The 19,374-nt window shown below is 33.6% G+C and overlaps 5 protein-coding genes and 1 further gene across 5 annotated transcripts in view, besides 2 other annotated features; 5 read left to right on the top strand and 1 right to left on the bottom strand.

The window, feature by feature from the left end:
- Positions 1-469: 469 nt before the first annotated feature.
- FUS3 (mitogen-activated serine/threonine-protein kinase FUS3) lies at positions 470-1,519 on the top strand (the record flags this gene model as incomplete). The annotated part of the gene is made up of 1 exon (XM_001647270.1): positions 470-1,519. One exon carries the CDS (start codon positions 470-472, stop codon positions 1,517-1,519), a length of 1,050 nt encoding a protein of 349 aa, XP_001647320.1.
- A 2,451-nt stretch (positions 1,520-3,970) lies between these two features.
- On the top strand, positions 3,971-5,551 carry ACH1 (acetyl-CoA hydrolase; the record flags this gene model as incomplete). Its single annotated transcript, XM_001647271.1, has 1 exon — positions 3,971-5,551. One exon carries the CDS (start codon positions 3,971-3,973, stop codon positions 5,549-5,551), a length of 1,581 nt encoding a protein of 526 aa, XP_001647321.1.
- A 974-nt stretch (positions 5,552-6,525) lies between these two features.
- Positions 6,526-10,740, top strand: TOP2 (DNA topoisomerase 2; the record flags this gene model as incomplete). Its single annotated transcript, XM_001647272.1, has 1 exon — positions 6,526-10,740. The coding sequence occupies one exon, from the start codon at positions 6,526-6,528 to the stop codon at positions 10,738-10,740; it is 4,215 nt and encodes a 1,404-aa protein (XP_001647322.1).
- Positions 10,741-11,684: 944 nt separating this feature from the next.
- Positions 11,685-14,342: a sequence feature (similar to hypothetical protein; correction of possible frameshift sequencing error~similar to Saccharomyces cerevisiae TCB2 (YNL087W) and TCB1 (YOR086C)).
- Positions 11,685-15,415, top strand: Kpol_1002p114 (the record flags this gene model as incomplete).
- Positions 14,345-15,415: a sequence feature (similar to hypothetical protein; correction of possible frameshift sequencing error~similar to Saccharomyces cerevisiae TCB2 (YNL087W) and TCB1 (YOR086C)).
- A 294-nt stretch (positions 15,416-15,709) lies between these two features.
- OST3 (dolichyl-diphosphooligosaccharide--protein glycotransferase OST3) lies at positions 15,710-16,744 on the bottom strand (the record flags this gene model as incomplete). Its single annotated transcript, XM_001647273.1, has 1 exon — positions 15,710-16,744. One exon carries the CDS (start codon positions 16,742-16,744, stop codon positions 15,710-15,712), a length of 1,035 nt encoding a protein of 344 aa, XP_001647323.1.
- Positions 16,745-18,018: 1,274 nt separating this feature from the next.
- MKT1 overlaps positions 18,019-19,374 on the top strand; it is a gene marked incomplete at both ends in the record, with an annotated part of 2,458 nt that continues 1,102 nt past the window's right edge. The window contains one exon of the mRNA XM_001647274.1: positions 18,019-19,374. Within this exon, the coding sequence (XP_001647324.1) occupies positions 18,019-19,374 (1,356 nt within the window).

The following is a 19,374-nucleotide window of genomic DNA, read 5'->3' on the forward strand; positions in this document are numbered from 1 at the left end:
GAATTATATGAAACAGTTGTACACCTTGGAGGTCGAAATGTCAAATGTCAAATGTTGAAACTTTGATTGAATCTGAATCTGAAGCTGAATCTGAACCTGAAACTGCAACTCTGATGTTAGATTTTAATAATTTTGTAGCAAGATCTAACCTACTTATTGTCTTTACACTCCCTTTCTATATATCTCTATTTCTATTTCTATATATATATAGATAGATCTTGTTATACTAATATTTGGTTTTGCAATGTTATATGCTCTGGACTAATAATATTAGACAATATAATCATCAAGCAGCCTTGAATTTAATGTAAAAAAGGGCATCCAACCCAACACCAAATTGTTTAAAAATTACCATTAGATCACATATATCATCAATAACATTGATTCAGGAGTTTTACAATAGATTTTTGATTAATTAAGAGATAAAGCATAAAAGAACATAATAAATAAATTAATAAATAAATAAAAAATGGGTAAAAAAGTAGTTTTCAATATATCAAGTGAATTTCAATTGAAATCATTACTTGGTGAAGGTGCATATGGTGTTGTTTGTTCTGCTATACACAAGCCAACATCTGAAACAGTAGCAATTAAAAAAATTGAACCATTTGATAAACCATTATTTGCATTAAGAACATTACGTGAAATTAAAATTTTAAAGTATTTCCAACATGAAAATATTATATCAATTTTTGATATTCAAAGACCTGAATCATTTGAAAATTTTAATGAAGTTTATATTATTCAAGAATTGATGCAGACCGATTTACATAGAGTGATTAACACTCAAAATTTAACAGATGACCATATTCAATATTTTATTTATCAGACATTAAGAGCAGTTAAAACATTGCATAGCTGTAATGTTATCCATCGTGACTTAAAACCATCAAATTTATTGATAAATTCAAATTGTGATTTAAAAATATGTGACTTTGGATTAGCACGTATATCAAATGAACAAAACTTTGGACAACCACAAGAGACAAGTGCAATGACAGAATATGTCGCAACTAGATGGTATAGAGCACCAGAAGTCATGTTAACAGCAGCCAAATATACAAAAGCAATGGATATGTGGTCATGTGGATGTATATTAGCAGAATTATTTTTGAAAAGACCAATATTCCCAGGTAAAGATTATAGACATCAATTAATGCTAATATTTGGATTCCTAGGCACACCAACAGGCGAAGATTTGTTGTGTATTGAATCAACTAGAGCACGTAATTATATCAACACATTACCGATTTATGAACCTGTTGATCTAATTAAAATGTTCCCAAACGTTAATCCAGAAGGTCTTGATTTGTTATCAAGAATGTTAATATTTGATCCAAACAAAAGAATTACTGCAGAACAAGCATTAGAACATCCATATTTAAGCACTTATCATGACCCAAATGATGAACCATCGGGAGAGCCAATTTCACCAGAATTTTTCGATTTCGATAACTACAAAAGTTCATTGACTACTAAAGATCTAAAAAAACTATTATGGAACGAAATTTTTTCATAGTTTTTCAATAAATCTAGAGGAAATATCAGAAATCAAAAAAATTTAAAAAAAAAAAGGATTAATAATAATAGACTAAATCCCCTTCCTCTCCCTTCTCCCCCTGCTCCCCGAGCCAACGCCATAAACCTTGCATATCGTATCTGCAACGTTTAAAGCTGCTTCTCATCCTGTTTCTTTTCATTATCTCTAAAGACAAAAAAAAATTGCATTATATTATGACAAACATAACGTCGTCGTCACACTCACGCTCAAACTCACAAATCGGTTCTTACTTACATAATAGACTTAATCTTCTTCCCTTTTTTATTAATACATAGATGAATTAGTTAGTTTCCAACAATACAAAATTCTAGTTTGTCTCAGTTATTCCATGTAGTAGGTAGTCTTCCATCTTGAACCTATCAATTTCATTAAGTGAAGCCAAATGAAGTCAAGTTGAAGTTGAAGGCAAATGAAATCAATCGATTTCAACAATTGATCATTCCTTCAATAGAAGAGATATTGATCGATACGTTTTTACATACCTGGCTGCCTGGTACTAATGGTTCGAAAAGCCATCCGTCATCAACCTTCTAAAGCTTTTCCATATTCGGGATACTCTTTCTTATAAAAACCTCACGATAATTACCAGGTTTCTTGTTGGTTGAACGTTTAACAGGGATGTGTGTTAATTAATAGTTGAACTGGGGGGTGATATTAGTAAAAGAAGAAGAAGAACGGGGGGTTGGATATTGGTCTTGTCTTGTAGTTGGTTTCGTTCAGGTCATGAATATGCATGGTCGATATTGTCTTAGCCAAGTACTAGCCGCCAAAACTTGGTTCTTCACTTGCCTTTCTTTTCTGGTTTCTCGTTTCTGGTGGTTGATGATGTAAACTATCTTTAAAGGTCAGGCCATAAAATAGGCTTGATTACAAGGTATAATAGTTTCTTTTAGCAGCTATCTCTTCTGAGTGTCAAGGCTGGGAACAGGATGATGATGACGAGGATGAGGATGAGTCTTGTTGAGTTGAAATGTCTAATGCATTGCGTTTCCCATATGGCGGCTTTGTATTTTGCCTTTGCCTTATGGTATGTATATCAGGATTTTTCAAATGTAAGTGTAAATGTACACTCAAACTCATTTTTTGAGGGTTTATGGTCTCTTGAATTGAATCATGTAATGTAATGTAATACATTGTTTTAAGTTAAGTAGTTGCAGAGATATCGAGTGGGTTTCTTTCAACTGTTATTTTAAAATCACAGATCCTTCCCCGGGGGTGGTCCTCTTGCAATATGATTGGTCCAACTAAACCTTTTTCTAAGACCAACGTTCAAAGACAAAAACCTTATATAAACATAAATAAATGTTCAGTTCCAATTTAATTGATGCTATTGCAAACTCCATTCTATACACATTTTGGGATCTCTCTTGCTATACAAGTTTTACCACCTCGATTTAAACTATATATTTATTTTAACAGCTAAATACTTTCTAGTCTATAGAAACATCGTATTCATTCAAGCATTGGATACACAAGATATCGATTCTAATTTAATTTATAACACACCTTTACAGTTACCACATTCAAAACAATATACTGTAATACTACGTTTTATTCAATTCTCCAATCTCAATCCAGATCTCTCTTTCATTCCTGAGATTGGCAATTAAATAACAACCACAACAATATACCAATAAACGTTAGATATACCGAAGTTGTTGATCCTCTAACATCTCCAACTGTTTTGCCCTTTCTTTTATCATCTAAACGTTAAGGTTATTAATTCCATCACCCCATCCATCTACAACAAGAACAACGGATCTTACCCCCCTTCCTTCACCACCACTGCCCCACCATTTGTTGGAGAGAAAAGTTAGAAACTGTTGATTATCAATACAAGAAACAATAATCACCATCACCAAGTAGAAGGGTCCAAAAACCAAACATATAAATACAACAAGAAAAGAATCATCTGATTGCCATCAACTTTTCTTTCTTTATATCAATCCCCCCATCCAATTAGCTTATAGTATATTCCTCCCATTAGCTCAGATCCACTGTTCTTTTGTTAGGAAGATCTCAAAGCTATCCCAAATCCAGTGCAGACTTAACAGATTCTTTTCATTACAGTTATAGATCTACCAAATACTATACTCATTTGCTAACCTGCCTGTTCTCCATATAAGAACATCCCCCCATTTCTGTCGTTGTTAACACATACACATACGCATATTCTAGTATTTGTTACCGTCGATACCACCACCCCCCAATTCTATTCCATTCCATTTAAAAGTATATTACGTTAGGAAACTCTTGGAAGTCATATCGATTAATATCAGATCCTGCTCTTCAAGATTCCAACAACAAGTTCGATTATTCAACTTTTAGCATATTAAAGCACAAGTTTTATATTTTGTTGCTATCCCCCAATTAAGGTTCATACAAAAATAGTTTATACTAAACTTGAAGATGACTGTTTCAAAACTTTTAAGAGAAAGAGTCAAACATATTCCTTACCTATCAAGGGTTAAAGAAGCTCATGAATTGGTTCCATTGTTTCAAAATGGTCAATACATCGGTTGGTCAGGTTTCACAGGTGTAGGTGCTCCAAAGGCTGTCCCTGAAGCTATTGCTGAACATGTTGAAAAGAATAATTTGCAAGGTCAACTAAGGTTTAATCTATTCGTTGGTGCTTCTGCGGGTCCAGAAGAATGTCGTTGGGCTGAAAATGATATGATTATAAGGAGAGCTCCTCATCAAGTTGGTAAACCAATTGCAAAAGCTATTAATTCAGGTAAAATCAATTTCTTTGATAAACATTTATCTATGTTCCCTCAAGATTTAACTTATGGTTTTTATACAAAGGAGAGAACCGATGGTAAAATCTTAGATTATACTATTATTGAAGCCACTGCTATCAAGGAAGATGGTTCTATTGTTCCAGGTCCTGCTGTGGGTGGCTCCCCAGAATTCTTATCCGTTAGTGATAAGATTATAGTTGAAGTTAATACAAAGACTCCATCTTTCCAAGGTTTACATGACATTGATATGCCAAGTCTGCCACCTTACAGAAAACCATATCCATATTGTAGAGTCGATGATAAATCTGGCTTGGATGCTATTCCTGTTGATCCAGATAGAGTTGTCGCTATTGTTGAAACTCATGAAAATGACAAAGTCCCACCAAACACCCCATCAGATGAAATGTCTAGAGCTATTGCTTCTCATTTAGTTGAATTCTTCAGACATGAAGTCAATCAAGGTAGATTACCAGACAATCTATTGCCATTGCAAAGTGGTATCGGTAACATCGCCAATGCTGTTATTGAAGGTTTGACCGATGCTAATTTCAAGCATTTGAATGTATGGACTGAAGTTTTGCAAGATTCTTTCTTGGATTTATTTGACAACGGTTCTTTAGATTATGCCACTGCCACTTCCATTAGATTAACTGAGAATGGTTTTGACAGAGTGTTCAGTAACTGGGATAACTTCAAACACAAGATTTGTTTAAGATCTCAAGTAGTCTCCAACAATCCAGAGATTATTCGTCGTTTGGGTGTCATTGCTATGAACACTCCTGTAGAAGTTGATATTTATGCTCATGCTAATTCCACAAATGTCAGTGGGTCAAGAATGTTGAATGGTTTAGGTGGTTCTGCCGATTTCTTAAGAAACGCTAAGTTATCTATTATGCACGCACCATCCGCCAGACCAACTAAAGTTGATCCAACAGGTATTTCTACCATTGTTCCAATGGCCTCACATGTTGACCAAACCGAGCACGATTTAGATATTATTGTTACTGATCAAGGTCTAGCAGATCTAAGAGGAATGTCTCCAAAGGAAAGAGCACATGCCATTATCGACAACTGTGCTCACCCAGATTACAGAGATCTATTAAATGATTACTTATCACAATCTGAACACTATGCTGCCAAACATGGTTGTCTACATGAACCACATATGTTAAGAAATGCATTGAAATTCCACACAAACTTAGCAGAAAAGGGTACAATGAAGGTTGACTCATGGGATATTGTTGATTAATTTCAAACAAGAAATTGATGATTATTTCCCTTCTCATTTCCAAGTTTACTCATCTTCCTACGTTTAACGGTTATCATTTGCAAAGGAAGTTTACCTTACCATTATTTTATTTTAATTTATTTTATCGTTGCTGCAATATAGAGATTCTACTTACTCTCTAACCTATCTATTACAGTCAAGTATTTTACCATTTCTCATATTCTTTCCTACTTCCTTTAACTGTGCATTGCCTCTGTTAGTCTATTATTCTATTTTATATTCATCCATTATATTCCAATATCCCCCCTTAATTATTGAGACCATGAATATTCAAAAAGTGTATTTTATTTTATTTTATTCTTTTCTATTCTATTCTACTCTTTATTATTCGAATATTCTTAAATAATTCTATTTAGATTTATTTATATCGTTAAAAGTACCAATTTAACATACTATACCACTTGCGTCTATTATTGTATTCTAAATAATCCCATGTCTTTGACAACCGTTGCACACACAAAGTACAAACAACCCCAACCTTCCTAATCCTTTGGGATCAGTTCCATCCTCGAAACTTCCCTCTGATTTGTTTCTTTTACCTTCAATTTTGGTTTCGTGTTACTTTCTGACATTATTTTTTTTCCATCTTTACGCGTATCATGTAATTAATAACATCATCATACTATGTATCGTATCTTTATTCTTTAATCTTGAAATAAAATGGTTACTTATTTATTCTTAGTTGATGTAGTCTTATCTTTAAAAGAATAAACACATCTGGTATCAATTTTTATATTCTGGGATAAGTTTATTCTAGTAGATAACACTGGTCTAAGAATCTTATTTGTTGAGAGGGGTACTATTATTTTTTTTATTTTTGATTATTTTTGTTTGACCTTCAGTAAACATAGATAAGAATAATTAGATACTTCGATTAGCAGATTTCTTTCTTTCTTTCATTCTGAGACTCATATAGATACGAGAGAGAGCAAGAGATGGATAACGATGAGAAGACAGCTTCTGAGAGATATCAGAAGATATCTCAACTGGAACATATTTTGAAGAGACCGGATACTTATATTGGTTCAGTTGAAGTCCAAGAACAAGAGCAATGGATTTATAATGTTGAGAATGAATCACTAGAGGAGAAACAAGTTAAGATTGTTCCAGGGTTATTTAAGATCTTTGATGAGATTTTAGTTAATGCTGCTGATAACAAGGTCCGTGACCCGTCTATGAAACGTATTGATGTCAATATTAATCCAGAGGAGAATTTGATTGAGATTAAGAATGATGGTAAAGGTATTCCAATTGAAATTCATGATAAAGAAAAAATTTACATCCCTGAATTAATTTTTGGCCATCTTCTAACATCTTCAAATTATGATGACGATGAAAAAAAAGTCACTGGTGGTAGAAATGGTTATGGTGCTAAATTATGTAACATATTCTCTACCGAATTCATATTAGAAACTGCTGATCCATCAACTGGTAAGAAATATATTCAAAGATGGGAAGATAATATGAATACTTGCCATCCTCCAAAAATTACTTCCTATAAAAATAGTACATCATACACTAAGGTTTCATTCAAACCTGATTTGAAAAGATTCAAAATGGAAAAATTAGATGACGATGTTGTAGGGGTTATGCGTCGTCGTGTTTATGATATTAATGGTTCTGTTAGAGATATAAACGTCTACTTAGATGGTAAACCTTTAAAAATTAGAAATTTTAAAAGTTATGTCGAATTATATTTAAAGTCCTTAGAAAAGAAGAAATTAACGGAAAGCGGTGAATCTACAGAAGATTTACAGACACCAACAATCCTATATGAAAAAGTAAACGACCGTTGGGAAGTCGCATTTTCCTCATCAGAAGCATCTTTTCAACAAGTCTCATTTGTTAATTCTATTGCAACAACTTCTGGAGGTACGCATGTCAATTACATCACTGACCAAATTGTCAAAAAAGTATCAGAAGCCATAAAGAAGAAATCAAAAAAAACTGTGAAACCATTCCAAATCAAGAATAACATGTTCATATTTATAAACTCTTTAATTGAAAATCCAGCGTTCACTTCTCAAACAAAAGAACAATTAACTACTAGAGTAAGAGATTTTGGTTCCAAATGTGAATTAAGCAACGTCTTTATAAATAAAATTATGAAGACTGATTTCTTCGATAAAATTTTGGATGTTGCAAACCAAAATGACCAAAATGCACTAAAAAAATCTGATGGTACAAGAAAGATCAGAATTACTGAATACCCTAAATTAGAAGATGCTAACAAAGCAGGTACCAAAGAAGGTCATAAATGTACCTTGATTTTGACAGAAGGTGACTCTGCGTTGTCTCAGGCTGTCCTAGGTCTTACAGTTGTTGGTAGAGATTATTTTGGCTGTTATCCACTTCGTGGTAAAATGTTAAATGTCAGAGAAGCTAGTGCTGATCAAATCAATAAAAATGCTGAAATTGAAGCTATTAAGAAGATAATGGGTCTTCAACATAAGAAGAAGTACGAGGACACAAAATCTTTAAGATATGGTCATTTAATGATCATGACAGATCAAGATCATGATGGTTCACATATTAAGGGTTTAATCATTAATTTCTTAGAAACATCATTTCCTGGTCTTCTAAACATTCCAGAATTTTTACAAGAATTTATCACACCTATTATTAAAGTAAAGATATCAAAGCCAAGAAAACAAACAATACAATTTTATAATATACCTGATTATGAAAAATGGAGAGATGAAGAAGGTCAAAATTGTACATGGAAACATAAGTATTATAAAGGTTTGGGTACATCTTTGGGTCAAGAATTCCGTGAATATTTTGCTGACTTAGACAGACACTTGAAAATATTTCATCAGTTGCAAGAAGACGATAAAAAGTTAATTGAATTAGCGTTTTCTAAAAAGAAGGCTGATGATCGTAAAGAATGGTTGAGACAATACGAGCCCGGTACAGTTTTAGATCCAAATTTAGATGCTATCCCAATTAGTGATTTCATCAACAAAGAATTAATTCTGTTCTCCCTTGCTGATAACGTTAGATCCATTCCTAGCGTTTTAGACGGTTTTAAACCAGGTCAAAGAAAGGTCTTGTTTTGTTGTTTTAAAATTAATCTGACATATGAAATTAAGGTCGGCACCTTAGCGGCCAAGGTTTCAGAAAAGACTTCGTATCATCATGGTGAAGAATCTCTACAACAAACAATCGTTGGGTTAGCTCAGAATTTTGTCGGTACTAATAATATCTATTTATTAAAGCCAGCTGGTTCTTTTGGTTCCAGGGCAACTGGTGGTAAAGATGCAGCAGCTGCGAGATATATTCACACACAATTGAATAAAGTAGCCAGATCAATTTTTCATCCTTCTGATGATGCTTTATTCAACTATCTAGAGGATGATGGTTCTCCTATTGAACCTGAATGGTATTTGCCTATTATTCCAATGGTTCTAGTTAATGGTGCCGAAGGTATTGGTACGGGTTGGAGTACTAACATTCCTTCATTCAATCCCCTTGATATTATTAAGAATATTAGACACTTAATGAATGATGAGGTAATGGATGAAATGTATCCGTGGTATAGAGGTTGGAAAGGTGTAGTTGAGAAGGTTGATGATCATCGTTTCAGATTGTACGGTAAGGTAGAACAAGTTGGCCCTAATGTATTAGAAATTACAGAAGTGCCAGCTAGAACGTGGACATCTAGTATCAAGGAGTATCTGCTTTTAGGTTTAAGTGGTAATGAAAAAACGAAACCATGGATCAAAGATATGGAAGAACAACACACAAATGATATTCGTTTTATTATTACCTTAACCCCAGAAGAAATGGCTAAAACTAAGAAGATCGGTGTCTATGACAGATTTAAATTGGTATCCCAAGTTAATTTAAAGAACATGGTCGCATTTGATGCACACGGCAAGATTAGGAAGTATGACACTGTTCTTGACATTTTAACTGAATTTTATTATGTCAGATTAGAATTTTACCAAAAAAGAAAAGATTATATGTCTCAAAAATTACAATGGACTGTTGAGAAAATTTCATTCCAAGTTAAATTCCTGAAGATGATTATTGACAAAGAATATACAGTCAGTAATAAAGCTAAAAAGATAATTATGAAAGAATTAGAAGGATTTGGGTTTCCGAGAATTAACAAAGATGGAAAACCACATTATGGATCGGTCAAGATTGAAGAGATAGAAGAAGGGAATGAAATAGAAGAAGGGAATGCAAATGAAGAACAAGATGACACGGTTCATAAACCATCTGATATTGTAGGTTCTTATGACTATTTGTTAGGTATGAAATTATGGGACTTGACTATGGAAAGATATGAGAAACTACGAGCTCAAAAACAAGAAAAAGAGATTGAATTAGAGACATTGCTAAAGTTGAGTCCAAAGGATCTATGGAATACTGATTTGGAAGCTTTTGAAAAAGAGTACCAAGAATTTTTGTTATTAGATGAAGAATTGCGTAATGGTGACATACCAAGCGCCGGCAAGGGTAAGCGTAAAAGAGGTAAGGCTGGTGGTGACGATGATTACGACCCATCGAAGAAAGCAAAGAAACCTAGAAAGCAAACCAAGAAAATCAAGATCGAATCTGATTTTGAAAGAGTATTGATCGAGCCATCAACTAAAGTTAAGGTGAAAGCCCCAGCCAAGATTAAGAGTGAATCCAAAGAACCTTCACTAACACCATCTGTAGTCAAGTCTGAAACTAGTAAAGTAGAAAGCCAATCTCCTACCCCAGCCAGTGGATCTACGCTATTTGACAAAGATATAAAGAAAGAAGATGAAGAACTGGGATTAAGTGCATTTTCCAGTAAATTCAAAAAAATCAGTGAATCGTTTGATAAACTTGAAGATACCAGTGCATCTGAAACAGCGACACCAAAAGCTGAAGTTAAAACTATTACTAAGAAACCTGCACCAAAGAGAGGTAAGAAAGTTGTGTTATCAGATGAAAGTGATCTAGAAATCAGTGACAATTCAGGAAACGAAGATGAAGACGAAGACGAAGACGACGAAGAACCATTACAACCAAGAAGACAGAGATCATCTAGAGCCACTAACAATAACAGAAAGTCATACACTGAAGCCATTGAATTATCAGATGACAGTTTTATTGAAGACGACGACGACGAAGAAGAAGCTTCTGACGTATCTTTCACAGAAGATAACTAAAAGGAAAAAAAAATTCATTTCCACTAACCTAAATATAAATACAAGTATTGATGTATAAATATAATATATATGTAATATTAAAATGAAGGAAACAATTAAAAAGAGATATTCCTTCCAATTCAATCCAATCACATAAGATTGAATGAATTTCCTAAACGAACATCACTGTCACATCAGCCTAATCCAATACCAATTCCAATACCAATTCCATTCTTTCTTCGAAGGGCGACAATGGATAAATTTGAGTATGCTTGTTTCCACATTTTCCCCTTTCTCTTCCTCTTCTCGTTCTGCCCTCCCCCCCTCCCCTGCTCTGCCGGATAGATCAAATCATTTCGTTTTGACTAAACCGACCGACCGAATCCCAAAAATAAGCTGAAAGTGAAAAAAGTGAAAAATTAAGGAAAAACTGAAAAGTGATCAATATTTTTGCTACGAGACATCTCATTTGTATAAAAGATAAGTGTTTTTAACCCTTAGTTTTTAGCTTTTAACACCTTAAAAATTTGTTTCAATGGATGCAACTTTAATATAAAGTTTTAAACTTCAGAGGGAAGGTTTTAGAGTTTTTATTATAATTTTTTGGTACTGTAGTTAGTATACACTTTTAATCTTGGTTCGAGATAAAGTAAAAAGTGTTCTCAACAGCGGATTGATACTTTGGATACTTTCTTCTTTTGCAATTGTTTGATATCAAGAGAGCTAGCCATTGAAAAGCTTGATCACAGGATTGAGAGCTACAGGGGGAAAATTGAAATCCAATTACATATTTAATTTGAAGTTGGTTCTATTCATTGTCGGTTTCCACATATACATACGTATATCTATTTCGTCAAGGTTTTCGTAAGTTGCTTCGAAAAGATTACAGAAGGGATACATTTGCTGGTGAGAAAAGGACGAAAGATCAGCAATAGAAGGTAGCTTAGTCAACCGAGTTTTGGAGTATGGCAGTTGATACAACCACAGCGGGGAATATCACTCCTTCTGCTGAACGTACTATCACGAATTCTTCAAGCTTAACAAATGATAGGAGACCTACTCGTAGCAGCACCATTGGTAATAACTTGAACAATGTTATTGCCAGCCAGAGCGTTTCCAATGCTGATGCTACTGCTGCTGCTAATAATAATCAAAATGCAAAGAATAGTGGCCAAGAGGTAATCATTCCAACTCCTCCATTTCCTGGTATGGAACCACCTAGTAAGAGTATTTCTGAAGAAAAGGCTGTTAACGTAGGGGTTGGTATTACTGGAAGACAACATAAAGAAGCTTCTTATGTTGGTTGGAAACAAATTGGTGGTTGGGAAGAAAAAGATGAATTGTCCTATCAAGATGAATTGGTCGATTTAGATAAGGAAACTATCTTGGATAACGTTATCCCTGATAAATTTTATGGTGACTGGTATCACTCTGTTGCAATTTTCTTTATTTGTGGTGTCTTATCTTTCTTATTGGGTTGGTTTAAACTGTCTTTGGCTCCAGTCTTCTTTGTTATGGTCATATCAATGATCTATTTCAGAACTTCGATCAAGAGATACAGAGCATCTATAAGAGAGGTTATACAAAAGGAATTCACCGTTCAGAAGATTGATGACGATTATGAATCTTTAGAATGGATCAATAATTTCTTAGATAAATATTGGATCAGAATTGAACCCACCGTGTCACAAATGGTCGCTCAACAAGTCAATGAATTATTGGCAACCCATCCTGCAATTCCAGGCTTTATTAAAGCCATTTGGATCGATCAATTAACCTTGGGTATAAAACCTCCAAGGGTAGATCATGTTAAAACGTTCCAAAATACTAGCAAAGATATGGCTGTAATGGATTGGGGGGTATCATTGACTCCACATGATCACAGTGATATGAGCGCTAAGCAATTGAGAAATTACGTTAATCAAAGATGTGTAGTCAAAGCAAAAATGTTCGGTTTGACTTTACCAATTTATCTTTCAAGCATAGCATTTTGTGCCAAAACTAGGGTAGGGGTAAAACTAATGACCCCATATCCACATGTAGAAACTGTGAACATTCAATTGCTAGAAGTTCCAGACATCGACTTCATTTTGATGTTACTAGGTGACTCTATATTTAATTGGGAAATTTTATCAATTCCTGGACTACTAAGTTTGGCCATGCAAATGGCATATAAGTATATGGGACCAATTCTACTACCACCATTTTCACTTCAATTGAACATTCCAAGACTACTATCTGGTTCTGCTCTTGCTATCGGTGTTTTAGAAATTACTGTGAAGAATGCGAAGAATCTTATTCGCTCATCTTTGTCTGTCGAGGATTCTATTGATCCATACTTGACCTTTGAATTATCAGGAACCACTGTAGGTAATACAAGAACTGTAAGAGACACATTGAATCCTGTATGGAATGAAACTATTTATGTACTATTGAACACTTTCACTGATCCATTTTCTATTAATGTCTATGACAAACGTGAAAAATTAAAGGATAAAGTGCTAGGTAGAATTGAATACAATTTGAACTCCTTACAAGATAATCCAGTTGAAAAGAATATTTATACCCACTTCCTAAGGAACTCTAAGAATGTGGGTTCATTGAATTTTGATTTAAGATTTTTCCCAACTCTGGAATCAAAGAAGCTGCCAGATGGTACAGTAGAAGATGTGCCAGATTTAAACACTGGTATTGCCAAGGTTATTGTGGAGGATGTACGTGGATTACCAGCAGAACCTGGTAAGAAACAATCTGCCTATGTGGAATTGTTCTTGGGCACAAAATTATTATTAACTACAAAAAGTGCTGAATGTTCAGATACAATTGAATGGAATGAAGGGTACGAATCGATTATTACCGATCGTCGTAAGACCAGATACAGAATTGTTGTAAAAAATAACAAGGGTGAAGTTTTAGCAAGCACAATTCAATCCTTAAATGATCTGATTGATAGGACAGAAGTTAACAAAAAGTATATTCCGTTAAAGAACTCAGCTGCTGAGATAAAACTGACAACATATTGGAAGCCTGTAGAATTAGATACAGGGTCCAGCTCCATAGCATATACCCCTCCAATTGGTGTTGTCAGGATTTATATCAATAAAGCAAACAATTTGAAGAATTTGGAAACAATTGGAAAAATCGACCCTTACGTCAGAATATTGGTTAATGGTATACCAAGAGGTAGAACTATTGATAAAAGACATACTCTAAATCCTATTTGGAATCAAGCAATTTATGTTGCTGTTACTTCTCCAAATCAGAGAATATCCTTAGAATGTATGGATGTCGAAACATCAAATAACGATCGTCCTGTTGGTATTGTAGATTTAAAAACTCAAGATTTATTCCAAAAAGGACCTGATGACTTATACGTAGAACATGTTGATGAGAATGCCATTGTAAGTAATATTATAAGAAAGAAAAAAATTAGTGGTTCTGTGAAATATTACCTGTCATTCTATCCGGCTGTTCCTGTAATGACATTAGAAGAAATAAGTGATGCTGAAAAGGTTCAAAAGAAGAAAGCTAAATTGCTTCTCAAGAAAGCCAGTGCTAAAGTGAAGAAATATCCAAAGATGAGAAACAAGCTCTTGAAAATGAAGAAGCTGAAATTAATGATTTAGAGGAAATGTTCAGTTATAAGCAAAGATTAACTTTAGACGAGTTAATTAGATTCAATTCAGGTGTATTGGCTGTCACTGTATTAAGTGGTGAACTACCTACTCCAGGTTTATTTGTTCAAGCATTTTTTGACGGTAATGGGTATCCTCGTTTCACAAGTCCTAAAATTTCTACAAGATCTATCAAGACAGGCTGGAATGGTGATATTATGATTAGAGAGTTAGAGTGGTCTGTGACTACTCTCAGAATTTCGAAGAATAGAAATGCCAATAAAGCAGAGGCATGCCTTTGTGAAGTCAGCATCCCTACAATTGAATTAGTTAAGAACTGTTATAACAAACCATCTATTTTAAATCTATCGGGTGTTTCTAGTGGGAAATTAATGATTCAAGCATCTTGGTTTCCAATCAAGGTTAGTGAATTGCCAACAGCTGATTTAATTACAAATTCTGGTATGTTACAAATTACTGCAAAGAGTGCAAGCAATTTGATAGCCTCAGATAGCAACGGTTTCTCTGACCCATACTTGAAATTTTATTTAGATGGTGATGGTGAATCTTTCTATAAGACAAAAGTGGCTAAAAAGACTCTAAATCCAGTATGGAACGATACAACGGTGGTTCAAATCAATAATCGTGTTAATCAATTTTTATCTATAAAGGTTATGGATTGGGATGCAGGTAATAAAGATGACTTTATTGGTAGAGCAATTGTTCCCTTGTCAGATGTTGATCCAACTAATCCAACAGATCTTGATGTCCATGTAATAGGTCCATCTGGTGAAGATGGTGGTACTTTATACTTACATTTTGAATTTGAACCTAAATACACCTTAAACGTTTCCAAGAGAGAAACCAAGGTAGGTGATTTTGCCTCTAAAGGCCTTGGTAAAGGTTTGAAAGCGGGTACTACTGTTGTCGGAAGTGGTTTAGGTACTGGTTTAAAGGCTGGTACAACTGTTGTTGGTGCTGGTATTGGTACTATTACACAAGTAGGTAAGTTAGGTAAGAACTTATTCGGTGGCAGCAAAAAGAAAGCCGATCGTTCTTTTGATTTGCCAGATGAAACTTAGTAATTGCTGTGTCAAACAATAATGTAATGAATGAATTTTACAGGACAATTATTTATTTATGTATCTTTTTATTGATGTTTTGGCCGTATAGTTAATTTCTATTTCACACTTTTAATAGGAGTGCTATGATATTTTCAGACCTCATGTAGCAATTAATGACATGGTCGCAATCCATTCTCTTGGTAAATTGGCCAAATTAAAAATTACTCTACAATTACCAAAATATCATTAAATTTCCTATTATATAATAATTAAAAGTATATAAATTTAAATAAGAAAGTTGCTCATATTTATTTAAGAAAAGAATGATGACAATTTCACCAAACCAAAAGGATAAGATGGTTGCTTAATCTTGTAGACACTAACCAAACCAGAAAATGCAATGTAGGTTAATAGAGCCAGTAAAATAGGTAAAACAGCAATTAAAGGTTTTGAGTTCTTTTCATTCTTCAAGAATTTTTTAGCTGCTGGGATACCAATTGTTAAAGAGGTTACTGATATGGCTAAGATACCATATATAACAGCGATAATTTGGGTTTCAATAGAAAATTGAGACTGTAACTGACCAGGTAGGAAATAGAGGATAGCACCATCATTATCTACACCAGCATATCTTACTTTTTTAATATTATTAAACATATGACCACCTAACATTAGAATGATAAATGAAACAGTAGCAATTCCCCATATGAATCTTTGGAAGAATAATTTTTTGACAAATGATCTATACTTCTTGATGAGAAAGACGACACAGAATACGGTGAAAGCACTTAAGGCACTTGAAGTCATATCGAATGGTTCATAATATTTAATATCAGTAATTGAAGTTAATTGCTGTACTCTAGCCAAAGCTTTCTTTACACGTTCAATACCTGCATCATTACCCAATTCAATGATGCTGTAAGTATCAATATCTCCACCTGGGTAGAACAAAAAGACACGAGGAACATGCTCAATCTTATAATATTTGAAAACTTTTGGAATATTCTTTGTTTCCTTGACGTCTGCCCTCAAGAAGAACATCGAAGATTTTTCACCAGAATTCGATTGACCATTTGGATGATCTTTAAACCAAGAAGTAGCAATAGTTTCGAAAGATGGATCAAAATCTATACAAACATGACATTTGACCTCTGGAGCAGTTGCAGTTAATAACACAACTAAAAACGAATCTCTATTAGAACCTAGTAATTGTTTATGATTTATATCATTCAATTCAATGATACGATTCGAATTTTGCTTAGATAACTTCAACAATTCATCATTAGAAATACTTTGAACTAAAGTAACCAAAAGCGTTACCAATGTCACTAAAATTGAACTTCTCATCGTAATAGTGTGGTAAAGCTAAACTAAATTAATTTCTTGCAATTAAAAAAGTATTATATGTTTCAGGATCACTAACGAACGTTGTATCTAAAAACTTAAAATACACACGTACCGTACACACACACTAACCTGACCTCTTACTCAATGGATCAAGAATGCAATTGGACAAAGACACAACTTTCAAATACCAAAACAGTCTCTTTTATTACATACATCTCTTCTTTCCTTTAAACTAATTTCGAAATGCTGTTTCGAAACTACTTTTTATATTAGTTCAGGCCCGAGGGCTTAAAAGAACGGGATATCAATGCCATATATGGACACAGTTAGTACTCATAAGATACGGATACAATTGATAGATTATCCACCATAAATTTAATACAATTAAACTATAAAATACTTCTGACTTCATCCTGATAGTCAAATATTTAATTTGTTTTTAATACATTGAAGCAATCATCACCCCGTCAATTGCAGGAAACAGCTTGAACTCTCTTTTGCAGACACCTACTTATTTATAGAAGAGACAGTGCTAAGCAACAGTATATTGCATTGCATGAAAATTGAAACCATCGGTTAATGTTAAACTGAACATGCATGTTAATATGAGACAGTTATATTGAATGATTTCTTGATAACGACACTACTAGTTGCTCAAAATATGTCTGTCTTCAATTGTAGGCTCATTTCCCAACAGTAATGGTGTGTTTGTATTATTTGGCCAATGGACGGGTTACCCGGATCTCGTGATAATATCGAAGTTCCGAAAATATTTAAAGATGAAGAAAATTTGATGAACACAATTTGAGTAAAATAACATATAAAATAATGAATACAAATTGAATAGATCTACCAATTGAGTAGCTATTTTGGGGCATTAGATAGGAACATAAGGAGCAATTGACAATATTTAGTTAGTTTTTTTGTTACAGTAAATTTTGGCTCTTAAATTTTAATTTTTTTGTTTTTGAAATATTTTTGATTTTATTATTTTAATTTAATCTATTTTTTTATTTTTAGTTTTAGTTTTACCAGACATATTATCAACTTATTTTGTTACTGTTTTTACTAGCCAAAATCATATTTCAGTATCAAGATCTAAGTTATACTAGTTTTCCATCTTTTGTTTTACTGTTATCGGCTATTTATTCCTGTGATCGATATATCTTTTTTGAGGGGAGAGCAATCAATATCAATTGAACGTCGATATTCCCAAACAACCTTTTGAGACAAAAAAAAAATTAATACATACATACCATCCTTTATTTTGAACCATGCCTATCAAGTCATTAGAACTCTTTTTGTTTGAAAGAGGATTAGTCGGCTCATACCCTATTGAAGCTTTGAAAAATGCTGCTTTAGGGATAGATGTTAATCATTATTTATCCAGATTATTGACTAATAAAAGAGAGCAATATCTGGATGCCATTGGTGGATTTCCTACAAGTTTGAAGATGTATTTAGAAAGTGATTTGAAGATTTTTAAGGAATACAAAATAACTCCGATCTTCGTGTTTCAAGGTAGTTTAGTTTCAAATCAAATTGATGATGAATTAGGTTTGATTCAAAAAAATTCAAACTCAACTACTCCTCAAGGAACTGCAGCAACATCTCCTAATAGAAGATCTAACAGAGACCTAACTCTGCAACAAAGAAATAGGGCATGGACTCAATGGCAAAACTTAATGAAAAGTAACGAATCTTCTTACATTGACCAGCCTGTCCAACCACAAGAACCATTTAGATACAATACCGTAATTGATACTAAACGATTCCAAGCTGATTTGATAAACTATTTCATTGAAAATGGTATCACTTACCAAGTTGCCCCATTCTCTTCTTGGATTCAATTGTCCTATTTACTAGATAATAATTATATCGATGCTATTTATGGGCCAACTGATTGTTTGATGCTAACCAAGATTGAAAAATTCATTATCGGTATGGAATTCCCAAATAAGGAGTTCAGATTTGTAGATAGAGCTAGAGTCTTAAAAGATCTAGATATCTCACACGAAGAATTCGTAGACATTGCAATGGCGGTAGGTAATGATTTGCAACCAATTACTTTGCCACCATTGCAAATATACCCAACTGCAAAAGTATTCGAAGTAGCATTGGACATGGTTTTCGCTTCAGCAGCAAACTTTTACGCCTTCCAATCTTCAAACCCAATGGATAAAGATAGCCCAAAATATGCAGAATTATACCAAAAGGGTTATTCTGCATTAAGGTATATGCCTGTATTAACAGAGTCTGGTAGAGTGGAATTGTATGTAGAAGATGAAGTCCATTCCAAAGATGATACTAAGAACTCTAATAAAAATATCTCTGATGAAAAATCTAATAATACCAATAAATCTGCTTCTGTAACTACAAATGGTAAGAATTCAACCCAAGGTATTGCTACAAGACCAATTCCTAATGATGTACATGATTTTATTTGCCAAAGATTGCCTCATGAATATTATTTCTATCAATCAATAGGATTAATTGGATCAAAATTATATCAAACAATAACTAGTGGCAGCTATATTGAAGAATCTCCTTTAGATGGGGGTGCATCAAATTCGTATAGAGAATTAATTAAAAAGTCTGTCTCCATTTTCAAGAATAAAGAAATTGGTTTA

Source organism: Vanderwaltozyma polyspora, genomic scaffold, assembly GCF_000150035.1.
Source record: "Vanderwaltozyma polyspora DSM 70294 KpolScaffold1002 genomic scaffold, whole genome shotgun sequence".
NCBI classification, from domain to species: Eukaryota; Fungi; Ascomycota; class Saccharomycetes; order Saccharomycetales; family Saccharomycetaceae; genus Vanderwaltozyma; species Vanderwaltozyma polyspora.